The following is a 15,298-nucleotide window of genomic DNA, read 5'->3' as shown; positions in this document are numbered from 1 at the left end:
TGGTCTGGACAGCCCAGACAATCTCAGGTACAGCCCTCTCACCACTAGAGGACCTTTACTACTCCAGGTTCTCATGAAGGCCCACAGATTAATCAAGAACAAAACCCACCCTCAATACAATATTTTCACACTCCTCACAGTGTGAAATTAAGGACCACCACATTACAAAACAGTTTCTATCCCCAGACCAACAAGACCTTGAACATCTCACATCCAATGGCCCTCCCTCCAACCACCATAACACATCATATTCCACTGATACAAGCATCTGACCAGTGGTGTGTTCTCAGACCCCCCCCTCCACACCCCCCCAAAACCCATTACCTTTCTCCATTAATGACTTTCACACACAACACTGTGCAATTCAACAGTGGCTGCTATATAATATGTTGCCCAATTGCACATATTATGATTACACAATTACACAAAATGCACACCTGTATATAATGGCAACTTCAATTTACTACTTTTCTGTAATAAAACTGTATATTCTGAATGATCTGCTGTATTAAACATTTTATGTGTAATATTATGTTCAGTGTTATAATATGTATGTGATCTGTAAACTGTGTATGTTTCATGTTAGCTGTTCCTGGGAGGACATTGTGAAGTTATTCTTGGCTGCCTGTGTATAGGTTAAGAACAGCTGTTGCTTCTGTATCTAATTTGGCAGTGGTCCAGGCAACAATGTGCCTGAGCCAGGCTTTATAAACATGGCCATTTTCTATGTCAAGCAGGTCAGTATAGCTTCTGTGAACTGTATGCACAACAAAGAAATAAAGATTAATGCCACAGATGCAAGGTTGGGCTCCTGGTCATGATTCTGATTAATGAGTCTGATTGAAAATTCTATAATTTATACACTTTGTATTTACAGTGTGTGTATGGTACGCATGCAACATACACTATATGGGCAAAAGTATTGGGACACCTACACATTACACCCACTGGAGATTTTTTGGCGCTCCATTCTAAATCCAAAGGCATTAATATGGAGCTGGTCCCCATTTTGCAGCAATAACAGCTTCCACTCTTTTGTAGTGTGTCTGTGGGAATTTTTGCCCATCCAGAAGAGCATTTGTGAGGTCAGACACTGATGTTGGATGAGAGGGCCTGGCTCACAATCTCGGTTTTAGTTCATCCCAGGTGTTTGATGGGATTGAGGTCAGAGCTCTGTGAGGGCCAGTCAAGGTCTTCCACACTAAACTCACCCAGCCAGGCCTTTATGGAGCTGCTTTGTGCACTGGGGCTCAGTCATGCTAGAACGGAAAATGTTCTTCCCCAAACTGCTCTCACAAAGTTGGAGGCGTACAATTGTTCAAAATGTCTTGGTCTGCTGAAGCATTAAGATTTCCCTTCACTGGAACTAAGGGTTCTAGGTCAACCCCTGAAAAAACAACCCCATAGCATTATCCCTTCTCCACCAAATTTACAGTTGGCACAATGCAGTCAGGCAGGTAACATTCTTCTGGCTTTTGCCAAACCGAGACCTGTCCATCAGACTGCCAGATAGAAGAGTCCAGAGTTTGCATGGTCTACCGCATTGTGGCTAAGATGTTGCTCCTAGGTGCTTCCATTTCGCAGTAATGCCACTTACACTTGACAGGGGCAGATTTAGCAGGACAGAAATTTCACAAAGTGACTTGTGGCACAGGTGACATCCTATGACAGGGCCATGTTTAAAGTAAAAGAAAGTTTAAAGTTAAAGATCTTCAGTACGACCCATTTTACTGCCAGTGTTTGTCTATCGAGACTGCAAGGCAATGTGCTCAGTTTTATCCAGCTGTTAGAAATGGGTTAGGAGGTGCCGTGACAAGGCACAGCGGCGGCATGGTTGGTCAAGGCCAAGTATCGTAGCTCCAGCGTACACAAGCAACAGCCTCTGCTCTGCCGCCCCGGGGAAGAGATGTGGCCCTGAGGGAGGACTGGTGATGTACATGGTCATAAGCATGTGCACATGTTGTGTGTGTTTGCTGGGATGGTGGACACTCTGTAACCCTTCTGTGCAGTGACTGTGAGGTGGGAGGAGTGGCGTTTCCCCATGCACCACAAGTCTCTCTGCTCAGACTTTGTTCGGACTTTGTGGGGTCGCCAAGATGGCTTCTGTGAAGTGAGGGAGCAATGTAGCATCACACTACCAGCTTGTTCAGCTGTGGATGTGTGGGAGGCATAGCCATGTGAAGCAGCGAGTATGGAGCACCATGGGTACCACTGTGGCAGCAGTGAGAGAGACTTTAAGACATGTAAATATGATAGGACTTTGGGCTGGTTGGGTGGTTTTAGTGGTCACCATGAACTGGCTATGTGTGGATGGAGATGACCTGCCCTGCTTTTTGGCCATTCAGCCAGTCCTTGTGGCAAATGTTCCCTGCTCCATGGTTAATAAAAGAGCACTCATTTGATGCAGTTTTTCTACAGGCCATTAATTATCAGAGTTAATATTAAAGTACACCAATAGTTTACAGTCTGATCTTAATAGTAAATACACAGAATATTTGTTCAGCTGAACATTACTGACTTGTTCAAATCTAAGCATACATCAGGTGAATCCCACCCATGAGGTCGTTTGCTAGTTACAGAAATTTCATTAATGAATTTTCATGCTGACTCATACGTGTTGTAGTGTAGGAGGGGTTTGAGGGTCCAGCAGGGTTTAAAAGCTTTCGAGTATGAACACTTGTCTAATGTGAAAAGCAACACCTTACAAGTAAGTTACATTTTATGTTTTAAATTCAACATTGATAGATTATGTTCTGTAATATAACAAGGTATTGTTACCATTACTAATAAGTATCATGACAAGATGTCATAATGTTTGATGTTATAATGGCTAACAATGTAGCAGCTTAAGTAAGTAAAGTGTTAACACTGCCACAATATGAAAACAAAATCACAAGTTTCTATGTAAATCCTCATGCTGTCTTCATGTTGAATGGACATACAAGTTTGTATATTATATGTATATAAGTTTGTGTATTATTGTTTAATTCTGTCCAGGTCCAGGTCTGCTTCAGAATCAAGCTTCAGAGAATCGAGGTCTTTGTCTGTTGAAACAGCTGCCTTTAAAAAAAAAAATGACAGTAAGCGATAAGGTACTCTCAATACTCTCAACTTGCTTATTCTAATGTGACTATTCTAAATGAGGGTTGGACTTCTGTGTTTGTTAACCCACATTTTTTTTCTCATAGATGCAAAAAACATCTTTGAAAGAAAATTAAAATGTACCAAATAACAGGTAGTTTAGTCTGAACTTCACTCAACATACCTGAGTAAATATCAGTTTATGAGTTTACTGCACTTTCATGCTTTCTAACTGTTTCCCAAATGTTTTATTTTCTATTGGTGTACTAATATTATACTAATATTATATATTATATTAGTATGTTGTAATTTTTACAATTTTAATATTTTAATGTTTATTATGTCTCCCAATCTCTTTTTCTACTCTCCAGTTCAGAGTGCTTCTGGCTCTTGTGCTCCCTCTGTTGGCTGGGAGTGCCTCAGTTTCTCAGACCGACTGCTCTGATGTCTCCACTAATGCGACACTGAATGGTGTTTACACCATCTACCCTGCAGGTGACACACCTGTACAGGTGTACTGTGATGTGGGCTGTGATGGACAAGTAGAGTATAAGAAGTGGACGGTATGTTAGACTTTATCTCTACCCTAGAACTGCAGTATTGAGGTCAATTCCTTTTTACAGTCTTAGCAACAACATTATTAAAGAAACTATGGATAGCATACAGTTATATTTATAAAGACATCCAAAATGTGTAATCTGTGTAATTTAACAAGTCACTGATAGAAACACTTGTTAAGTATCAGTGGTGGACTGTAATAATAAGCCATTAATTACTGTACATAAGTACTTTTGCAGTATCTGTACTTTTATAGAAATTAACTTCACTGCTTTCAGCAGGATACTGTGAAGTAAAATATAGATTTTCTGGTAATGCTTTGTTTTAAGGTCAGCTTCTTAACAATTCATTAACTATAAACAAGCAATTAATTATACTAATGGAATTATTATTACACTTTCAAACACAGTGGGCACACACTAGCATTGTAAAATAAGTTTTCAGCCATTTATGAGTTCTGCTTAACAGGACAAACATTCATAAATTGTATAAGTACACTTGTGTCTGACCATTTATTAGCATTTCTATCATATTTGCTCATTGTGAATTCAGATAATTATCACCTGTTCGTATTTCTTAATTAAGGTGTCTCATAAAGACATAACAGGTATGCTTTTAACTAAAAGACTACAAATAATTGACACTAAACTCATTGGACAAAAATAATAACTCACCTTGATAACCTGTCTTATAAATACTGTAGCATTCATTGGTATTAAAACAGGCATAGCTTTCACACAAGTAGTAGTGCTTTATTAACCAGCTGTTGTTAATAAGGCCACAGCCACACTGTACATAAGCAAAGCTCAGAGAGCAGAGCTCTCTCTAAGCTTCAATCCGGACTCATGTCTGCATTCTATCAGCTCGAAGCTCTGACTGACCCACAGTTCTTCCTGTTCTAACACACACATACCCTGCCCCCCCCCACCCCCGAAAAGACAGACAAGCTCCACCTTCACAGTAAGAGTCTTACAATGTGAATAAATGCAGAAGTACTGATAACTTAAAATGAACTTGCATACATTACTTAAACACGCTACAATACATTTATACTTCATTTTAAGCTGGTTTACAGATGGAATGTTTGTATTTATTAGAGCATTATTAAATGTTTGCTAATAGTTTAGTTATCATTAAGAAGAAGATCTTAAAATTGTAACGGTGGCAGGCGCAAACAGATGCTCACAGACTAGGCTAGAGTTCAGAACTTTAATATTAAAGGGTTGATCCAAAAGCACAGTCGAAAAACAGAAGCAAGGAGTTGAAAACCAGAAACCCAAAACTAAGCAAAAGGGCAAGGCAAAAATCAAGGTCAAAAACTGAATGCCGGTCATACACAAAAAAGGAAAAACAGACATCAGTATGCTCAACATGGAGACAATACTTCAGAATGAGTCTTTGTAAACAGGCAGTTTATATACATGGAAAACAGATGTGTGTAATCAGAAGTTCGGTGATGCTGAGCGATGATAGGTGGATCCATTGTAGTTCTGAGTCATGTGACGAAGCAAGGGGTTTTGAGAATTGTAGTCTGAGGTGGCTGTGTTGGCTGTAGTTTCAGCCAGGTTGGATGGAGGCTTAACAAAAAAAGGGTTTCCAATTTTGCATAATATACAAAAGGATATGATGCACTTTTACAATCCATATCACTCCCCTGAACATTGAACCTTAAGTCATAGCTGTAACTAGGCCTGTGCAACCTCAAGAAGCTTTCAGAACTAAAGGAAATGCCATAGTGAAACGCCTGTGTGAGGTATTTTGAAATCAGCCAATACCACAAAGGTTTAACCTGAACTGAAGACATAAGAGAAGAGAAGAAATATTGGATCATTAGAATATCACACTTCTGTATTTTTAGCCAACTAAAATATAAACAGAGCACTTACACTTTTGCTTGAGAAATATTTTACTATAGTATCACAACTTTCACAGTGAAAAAAATCCACCTGCTCTATACTGTTTAGATGAAAATGTACATTTATTTTAGTCTGAGGAAGTTCTGTGAGAAGTTTTTACAGTGCATACAACTGCCTTATTCTACTTTAGAAATTAAGGTTATCTTTACACCAGGTGATTCAGAGAAGAATGGATGGCAGTGTGAACTTCTACAGACCATGGGAGCAGTACAAGAAAGGATTTGGGAACTTGAATGGAGAATTCTGGCAGGGTGAGAATTCATTATCTTTCAGAAACACTGTGTAGAGACCAATTCATTTCATTTACGTAATAAATATTGTAAATTACTTGCACTTTTAGACTACAACATTCATAAAAACTTTCATAACAGACTTTTTCCTGTGCACCCTCAGGATTAGAGACTCTCTACCAGCTCACCAGCAAGAAAACGTATGAGCTGAGAGTGGACATGGAGGACTTTGAGGGAGCGAAGGCTTATGCCCTGTACTCTTCTTTCTCTGTGGAATCTGAAGCCAACGGCTACAAACTCAACGTTGCTGGATTCTACAATGGAGGAGCAGGTGAGATAGAATTTATGATATGGAAAATATTGGAGATGGATGTTGAAGCAAAGTGAAGACTTTGTCATGATCGTACTTCATCCTTCATATGTATATGGGTGAGACAACAACTGGGACATAGTTAGAAAAACAAATTAACCAAAGGCTCGACTAAACAGGTAAGTTTTTAGCCTAGACTTAAAGATGGAGGCTGTGTCTGAGTCCCGAACACAGACTGGTAGGTTATTCCAAAGCTGGGGGGCTTTGTATGAAAAGGCTCCTCCCCCTGACGTAACTTTATTTATTCTGGGTACTAATAATGAGCAGCACCTTGTGATCTAAGTGGGCGTGTCGGTTGATAATAGGAAATAAGGTCACTGAGGTACTGAGGAGCAAGGCCATTCAAAGCTTTATATGTCAGTAGAAGAATTTTGTACTCAATGCGGAATTTAACTGGCAACCAATGTAAGGTACACAAAATTGGGCTAATGTGGTCGAATTTCCTGGTTTTGCTGAGAACTCTGGCTGCAGCGTTCTGGACTAACTGAAGCTTGTTAAGGTTTTGGCTGGAACAACCAGAAAGCAGATCATTACAGTAATCTAACCTGGACGTGATGAAGGCGTGAACTAACGTTTCTGCATCCTGTAGCGACAGTGCATTTCTTAATTTAGCGATGTTACGCAGGTGGAGGAAAGCTATTCTGGTAATATTGGTAATATGCTCATCGAAGGCCAGACTGGGATCAATCGTGACACCAAGACTTTTTACAGATGTGCCTGGTGCAATTGAGAAACTATCGAGATTAAGAGTAAACGTAGGCAGATCATCCCTAGCAGCTTTTGGACCCAGAAGAAGGACTTCGGTTTTGTCCAAATTTAGTAATAGGAAGTTGCTTGACATCCATTCTTTAATGTCTTTGACACAGTCCTCTATCTTATTAAGTTCAGTTTTGTCCTCTGGTTTAGCTGAAATATATAATTGTGTATCATCGGCATAGCAGTGGAAACTGATGCCATGTTTTCTAATGACGGTACCTAGTGGTAGCATATATAAGGTAAATAACATGGGTCCTAAGACAGAGCCGTGTGGAACACCATACTTTACTCTTGTGAGAGCTGATGGTTCACCATTTACATTAACAAACTCAAAGCGATCACTAAGGTAAGATTTGAACCACGAAAGAGCTTTACCTGTCACTCCTACTAGTTTCTCAAGCCTGTCTAATAGAATGGAATGGTCTATTGTGTCAAAAGCTGCACTAAGATCCAGTAAAACCAGTAAGGATATGTTTCCTTTGTCAGCGGATAATAAAAGATCATTTACAATTTTCACTAACGCTGTTTCGGTACTATGGTGAGGCGTGAAGCCAGACTGAAATTTTTCATATATATTACTCCTATGCAGATGGGAACATAATTGTTTTGCCACTGCTTTCTCTAAAATTTTTGATAAAAAGGGAAGATTTGAAATAGGTCTATAGTTTGATAACTCAGAGGGGTCAAGACTGGGTTTCTTTATTAGGGGTTTAATTACACCTAATTTAAGAGATTTTGGAACATACCCGAGGCTGAGAGAAGAGTTTATTATAATTAGAAAGGGCTTAGTTATTTCTGGCAAAACGTCTTTAAGTAAACCTGTAGGAATAGGATCTAGTATACAAGTTGTTGTTTTTGTAGATGAAATAATTTGGATGAGCTCTGTTTGTTGGAGTAAAGTAAAAGACTCCAGCTGAATAGTAGTCTAGGATTATTCTTGTTATTTTCAATCAATGACGAGAGATAGGCTGAATGTGCTGACTTTAGTGCTTTTCTATAGTCTATAAGACTCTCCTTCCAGGCAGAATGGAAAACCTCAAGTTTAGTCTGACGCCATTTACGCTCTAATCGCCTAACAGTCTGTTTCATAGCTCGAGTATGGTCATTGTACTATGGAGCCTTTTCTGCCTTATTCTTTTACTTTTTAATGGAGCCACATTATCTAAAGTGGAGCGAAAAGTGTCTTCTAAACATTTAGTCAGTATATCTAATTCACTGGGTTCAGACGGACAACTAATTAAGGACGAAAGATCTGGAACGTTTTCAATAAAGCTATTGGGTGTAGACGATGTTATAGTACGTTTAACACTATAGCGTGTGGATGAACATATATTACGACTAAAACTGATTTCATATGAGATTGAGTAGTGATCTGACACTGCTGTGATCTGAGGAAGGATGGCCAAATGCTTAATGTCTATACCTAAGGTCAATATTAAGTCTAGAGTGTGGTTACAGTAATGAGTAGGCCCCATAATATTTTGAGTGAAGCCAAAACAGTCTAAAATAGATATGAATGCCTTACTTAGCGGATCCTGTGGTTTGTCTATGTGGATATTAAAATCTCCAACAATTATTACTTTATTCGAGATTGTTATTAAACTAGATAACAGGTCAGTAAATTCCTGTAAAAACTCAGAGTAAGGCCCCGGTGGCCTGTAGATTATGATAAGCGAAAATGAGCTCTCATTTGTTCCTCGACTGCTAACGTTGAGAAACTGAATTTCAAAGGAAGAGAAACTACGGTCTGCTTTCTGGTTTAGTCCTAAAGTATTGGTGTAAATGGTTGCTATGCCTCCACCCCGACCGTTTAAGCGAGGACTATGTACATAGCTATAGCCTGTTGGCGTGGCTTCATTTAAAGCCAAGTACTCTTCAGGTCTAACCCACGTCTCTGTTAGACACAGAGCATCAAAGTCGTGATCAGTAATAATTTGATTAACAATGACGGCTTTAGAGATCTTATGTTAAGCAGTCCTAGTTTTAGACCAAAGGTGCGGTCATGGCAGAGTGGTACAACTGGTCTGATATTAATCAAGTTACTAGAGCAAACACTTCGAGGCTTTTTGATGCTTTGTTTTATTCGGGGAACAGACACAGTCTCTATTGGGAGAAACCTATGAGCATTTATATTTATAGAATAAGCTTTTATATCAGCACTTGCCTTATTTATAGTATAAGTGCTAGTAATCGTCTTATTTTCAGTACTAACACTAGCATTATAAGCTGTAGCATTTCTATTTTTGGCGCTACTTACGTGGCCTTCGCTGTGTAGTCAGTGGATGGCCCTCTCGATGTTCCGTGAGAGGACAACAGATCCTACATGACTGGGGTGGAGGCCGTCCCTCCGGAAGAGCGCTGGCTGCTCCCAAAACGAGGCCCAGTTGTCCACGTATCCCAAGCCGTTGAAGGCGCACCAGCCGCGGAGCCAGGACTGCAGTGTGAACAGCCTGCTGAACCGCTCGGATCCCCTCCTGTAGGTGGGAAGCGGTCCGGAGATGACGATCCTGGCGTCCGTCTACTTCCTGGCAGTGTCCAGCAGCGTCTGGTAGTGCTCCTTCAGGACCTCACTACGTCGGTCGAGGATGTCGTTGGTCCTGACATGGATCACCACGGTCCCGAAGGCGTTTCGTCTGCTGAGAGCCGAGGGGAGGCGCCTGGCTATGTCTAAGACACGAGCACCTGGAAAACACGAAACAGTGGCATGGGTGTTTATAACCTTTACTTTAACGTGGCGGACAATGGAACTACTGATAACGTAAACAGAGTCCTGTGTAGAGCGTGAGGGCGTATGCGATGTACTGAGGGCGGCGAAACGGTTGCCGGAGGTGAAGATCGGAGGTGAAGGGCGGCGGTGAGGGTCTGCAGGGCCCTCTGTGGCGCTGGCGTTCCCAGGGACCATGCGGGGCTGGCGTGAGAACGGCGTCTCCCGGCGTGCGGAAAGACGAGGCCGGCACCACCACCGAGGGGGAAACTTCCTGGGCGGCTTCGAGCATCGACTTCTGCCGAAAGGAGCTCATCCTGCTTCTTCAGTAGGGCGGTGATCTGCCGATCCAGCCGGGCCAACTCTGCGCTCAGGGTCTGGAGGGCGCGTTCCTGGGCAGACGCCATGGTGGATGGGCTGAGGGAGTAACTGTGAGAAAGATAGAAGGAGAGGGGGAGAAGACAAAATAAGAGGGAGAGGCGTGAGGGGGTTAGCAGCCTGCTAACTGCAGAATTTTTAACTAATTTTATAACACTGTACCATAACACAGTGTTTCACTGCATCACAAGTATGTAAGCTTGCAAGTGCACAATGTTTTATGAGCTCTGAAAACTGGCTAGAGCATCGGCAAGAACTGCCTATTTTGACAGAAAGGGGCCGTTTAATAGACATGAAATATTGCCAAACACAAAACATTGTTTTTGAGTTCAAACAGGCCATTTTTAAAAACAGTGCTACAACAAAAACAGCCCAGCAGGAAACAAAGCAGTGTGCATCAGCAAATATGCAAGATTGTCTCAATTACTAGCCACAAAATACTTCAATGTAAACTGTTGAAAGACTATTAAGGATGTGAATCCCCAAACTTTACATACTTTTTTCAGTCCAGTCATTGTGTCTCACTCTGAAAGGCTTATCATTGTCAGAGAGTGCACAGTGGGCAAACTCAATTTTCTTTTTTCTATGCTGAATAAAAAAAAATAAAAAAAAACCACTCTATGAAAGTCTGTACAGATGGCTATGGGTGGGGGTTACTTTAAAATGTATTCTGGTACAGATTACCTCTTAACCTAATTCAAATGATTACTATATTAAAATTGTAATCTGAAAACCTTTACTTTGGGATTACTTCTACTCTTTTTAAAGTCAGATAATTAAATAAAGATGAGAAAAGTAATTTTAAAAGCACTGGAACGTAACACAAAGTAAACTTCACTCTTTTTTGTAGCAAAATGACAAATTGACGGTGTTAACATTAGTAAACATTAATGTTAGCTCAGTTCTGCCAATAAATATACACTTACTAAATTTTCTATAGATTGGCTGAGTAAAAGACTGTGAACTGCTACTTCTGAGGAGGATTGTTTATATTTCTCTGCTGGCGGAAGCCCTGACCCCCTCCCAAAATGAAAACTCTTCAAATCTTCACAACTCTTGTGACATATTTAACCCTCAGAATAGGAAATCTTGAGAGAGTGTTGAGTTTGCTTTGTATGTGACTGAATGTAATTCTGCTGGTAATAACCCTGTTTTTATAATGTATCTGTAATCTGATTAATGCCTTTTTTACTGTAACTGTAACAGAATGCAGTTACCTCTTTTTGTATCCTGATTACGCAACTCTGTTACAGGTATTCCGTCACTACCAAACTCTCCACATGGCTGTCTGGATAGCCAATGAGAATGTATCTAAAATTCCAATAGAGGTTGTAGTCTTAGCCTACAATAAACATCAGACTGAAAGGAGGTTCTGAAGCCGAGACTGTTGATGTCAAAACAAAGACTATAACAGTGTTCACATAAAATCAAAAGTAATTTTTACATAAATTTATATTAAATATGTTATAAAGTTGTTGTTTACTCTGTTTTGTGATATTTGAATGTGGAAAGCATGTCTGTGCTGACAGATCCTTCTGTCTGCAGGTGACTCACTGGAATACCAAAATGGACAGAAGTTCTCCACCTTTGACAATGACCAGGACTCTAGTAGTGATAACTGTGCTAAACTCTACCTCGGAGCATTTTGGTACAATACTTGCCACCATGCTAACCCCAACGGTATATATGTGTGGGGACAGCACGGTAAACATAATGCTATTGGAAATGTGTGGTCCCACTTTAAAGGCTATGAGTATGGTCTCAAGTTCATCAGTATGAAGATCAGACCTGTGGCTTAGATCTATATGATGCGTTCCTCTTGCTCAAAATAAATTCTGAGTTCAAAATATTCAGGTCAAAATCATTGCTCACACTGTTACTTTATAATCTTAATTTTGTGTTGAGCTGCATTTTTTATGCTAATGTTTGTTTAAGCTCTCCAGATGTTTTCACATTGTAAAGTTTTCAGCAGAAAATAAATGTTTGACCAGGGACACGGAAAGGTGTTTTAAATTGGGGGTGCTGACATTTTAAGCAGTGCATACTCAATGGTGATATCATGCAAAATTATTTGCCTTATTTTTTTTCTTTTATGATTATTTGCATCAATCAGATGTTGCACATTCTGCTCATTCTTTTCTTAACAAACCTTATGCAAATGAGCTGAACAAATTAGGTAACTGATCAAATTGTCAATGTGTGGTGCAGGAAGCAATTGTGTCACGGCCACAGCCGCACACTTAAATTCAACTCTGAGCAGGAGACAGAATGGCCGATTAAAGAAAAAAAACAAAACAAATGTATCCAAAGTGCAGGATATAAAGTTCCATTTTTTCTGAATTAAAAAACAATATTAAGCTGCTGTGGGGCTTGTAGCAGCTCTGCATGCATTTTCCCTCTTTACTCCTCAACCTGTTTGTGTTTTAACAATACAACCCCAAAGCATCCAGCAGCCAATGGTTGAAGCCATTTGGCTTCCTGTAATGAAAACGCAAATCAAAAAATGAAAACTTAAACAGTGCTACTGCCGCACCCTTTAGCACCCCCACTTCCCGCATCCCTGTACATATTACATTTTAACGTGCTATATATATTGAATGTATTGAATGAACTCTTCTGTTGAATGCAAATAAAACAATCACTGCTAAAATATCATGCATATTTTTGATATTTTCATCTGTGACCATTCATTAAATTTCACCAGTTTAATAGTGTTGCAAATTCAAACTACATATACAATTAAATAAATTCAAGTTGATAAGCTGGCTTCGAGGTGAATGTTAGAAGCTGATTCGCCTTGAAGAGCCAATGTTATTTTATTTTTATAAATTGTTTATTTTGTAAAGTAACGCAAATAAATGAGCATATGTTATACAGCTGTAGCATCCATTGACCTCTTTTCTGGATCTTTTTGCTCTGCCCCCTCGTTGTCACCACACCTGCTGCTTGTTGTGTTACATTTGGCTCTGGTTTGGTTCTTAGCAGTTTTCTTGTAATTCTCAGCTGTGTTTTAAACTGTGCCTGGTTAGTTCTTCACCTGTCTGTGTTAATGATCGGTTGATGGATTTGTATGCATATTACTTGTTGGTCTAGCTTGTGATCCCTATTTTTCAAATTTCATCCAGCCAAACTACTTAACAACATCCGATTTACTAGACTTGTTCCTAAATAAAAAGCACAATAGATTTTTATTAAAGTAGTCATTTAGAATGTAGAAGAAAGTTTTATTAAAAATTAGATGAGAGATAACTGTGATGAAGCAGACTCAGAAACTTGTGAAGAATCCATGTGCAGATTTATTAACAAGGGGGCAGTCCAAAACTCATGATAAAAAAGGCAAAGCAAAAAAGGTCGCAACAGAGAAATCAGTCCAAAAGGCCAGGCAGACAGAGCAAAAGGGACAAAAAGCAAAGGCAGAGGTTTAAAATACCAGAAAGACAGACAAACAAACGCTCAGTAGTCAGACACGAAAGAACTGGCAATGCTTTGCACACACTGGCTGAATGGGAGGAGTTTTTAAGGTGTGACTGATTAGAGAGATGATAAGATACAGAAGGCTTGATTCTGGGAACAGGGCTAGTACTCGGGGAGGGAGACTTCTGGGCCAGATAGTGAATTGCTAACAGTACTTTCCCACGAATAGGCAGCTCCTGATGCCAATTAGCCCCACCGCCTGGGTCGACCCCGTGGGTGTGGAGCAGGATGGTCAGGATGGTCCTGGTGAAAATACCTGATGAGAGAGGTGTCCAGAATGTCCTCTGATTTAACCTAGCATCATTCCTCTGGACCACAGCCTTCCCAATCAACCAAATATTGGAGAGTCCTACCACGCCGCCTAAAATCCAACAGGGCCCGGACCAGGTATGCAGGTGACCCATCAAAGTCCAAGGGCAGCGGGGCCTCCAGGGGGTAGAAATCTGACGACCAGCAGTAGAAACACATTTGAGTAATGAAACATGAAAAGTGGGTGAAATCCTATAGTAGGTAGGCAACTGAAGCCAGTAAAAACAGGATTAATCCTCCTGACAATCTTAAAAGGCCCTATACACTTGGGACTTTACATGGTAATTTCACCTTCAAATCCTTGGTGGACAGCCATACTCTCTGACCCACTTCATATGTAGGGCAGTCTCTGCGATGGCGGTCCACTTGGATTTTCTGTCTCCTTATTGCCCTCTGTAGACGAACATGAGCTTCCTCCCATGTTTGCTCACTCCGTCTCATTCAGTCATCTACGGCCGGAACTTCAGATGGCTCTCCAGACCAGGGAAACAGAGGAGGTTGGTACCCTAGGACACACTGAAATGGGGTTAGGCCTGTGGATGTATATGTTAATGAATTTTGTGCATATTCTGTCCATGGCAAATAAAGCTCCAGTCATATTGAGAGTTGCTGCAATATGAATGGTTGATTCCAATTGAATTGGTTGATTCCAATTGAATTGGTTTTCCATTTGCCCATAAGATTGGGGATGATTACCAGAAGACAAGCTGACTGTGATGTTCAACAACTTACAAAAGGCTTACCAAACATGGGAACATACTTTGCGAAAACAATGTCTCAGCAGTTTCCATGGCAGTAGGCAGCTTACTTGATGGAATAAGCTGACACCCCTTGGAGAATCAGTCAGTGACCACCATAATGACTGTATGGCCCTGAGATGAAGGGAGGTCTGTCATAGAATCAATAGACAAATGGGACCATGGATGATGAGGAATGGGAAGGGGCTCTAGCAGCCCTTTGGGCGATTGACGTGGTGTCCTGCTTTGTGCACAAACGACCCAGGCATTAACAGTTGATTAATGTAGTAAGAAAGTGCTTGGGGAACATGAAGCTTGTCACGTGGGCAGTCTGTGGATGGCAGATTAGACCCATGTGCCTGTTGTATTTGGTCCATGATTTCCCACCTAATGGGCGCCACTATACAGGAGGAGGGGATGATGGTTTTGTCACCAACAGAGGCATAATCTGGTTCGTGGAGACAGGAGAAAGCATCTACTGTGGTATTCTTGGATCCAGGTCAGTAAGTGAGGGTAAAGTTGAATCTGGTAAAAAAAAGAGCCCACCGGGCTTGACGTGGGTTTGACGTGGCTTGGCTGCCTTTATTGTATTCAAGGTTTCGGTGACAGGTGAGAATCGTGAATGGATAACGGGCCCCTTCTAACCAGTGTCTCCATTCTTCCAATGCTGCTACCAACATCGTAGTTTCACTCAGTGGGAGTGAGTTTTCTGGAGTAGAAGGTACATGGATACATACACCGTGATGTTGCAATAGTGTAGCCCCTATCCCCATGTCAGATGCATC

The 15,298-nt window shown here is 40.7% G+C and overlaps 1 protein-coding gene across 1 annotated transcript; it reads left to right on the top strand.

The window, feature by feature from the left end:
* The first annotated feature begins 713 nt into the window (after positions 1-713).
* LOC118803131 (microfibril-associated glycoprotein 4-like) lies at positions 714-11,812 on the top strand. The gene is made up of 5 exons (XM_036563640.1): positions 714-737; positions 3,453-3,644; positions 5,710-5,806; positions 5,949-6,116; positions 11,539-11,812. Exons 1-5 carry the CDS (start codon positions 714-716, stop codon positions 11,790-11,792), a joined length of 735 nt encoding a protein of 244 aa, XP_036419533.1. The 3' UTR covers positions 11,793-11,812.
* Positions 11,813-15,298: the final 3,486 nt, after the last annotated feature.

This window comes from Colossoma macropomum, unplaced genomic scaffold, assembly GCF_904425465.1.
Source record: "Colossoma macropomum unplaced genomic scaffold, Colossoma_macropomum, whole genome shotgun sequence".
In the NCBI taxonomy this organism is placed as follows: domain Eukaryota; kingdom Metazoa; phylum Chordata; class Actinopteri; order Characiformes; family Serrasalmidae; genus Colossoma; species Colossoma macropomum.
This window is presented reverse-complemented; position numbering and strand designations above follow the sequence as displayed.

What these genes read in the sequence shown, in the direction of transcription:
- LOC118803131 (XM_036563640.1), top strand. Translation starts at nt 714, where the DNA reads ATGGCCATTTTCTATGTCAAGCAG. An exon ending in TAGAGTATAAGAAGTGGACG is followed by an intron (nt 3,645 to 5,709) that starts GTATGTTAGACT and finishes TCTTTACACCAG; the next exon opens with GTGATTCAGAGAAGAATGGA. An exon ending in GAATGGAGAATTCTGGCAGG is followed by an intron (nt 5,807 to 5,948) that starts GTGAGAATTCAT and finishes GTGCACCCTCAG; the next exon opens with GATTAGAGACTCTCTACCAG.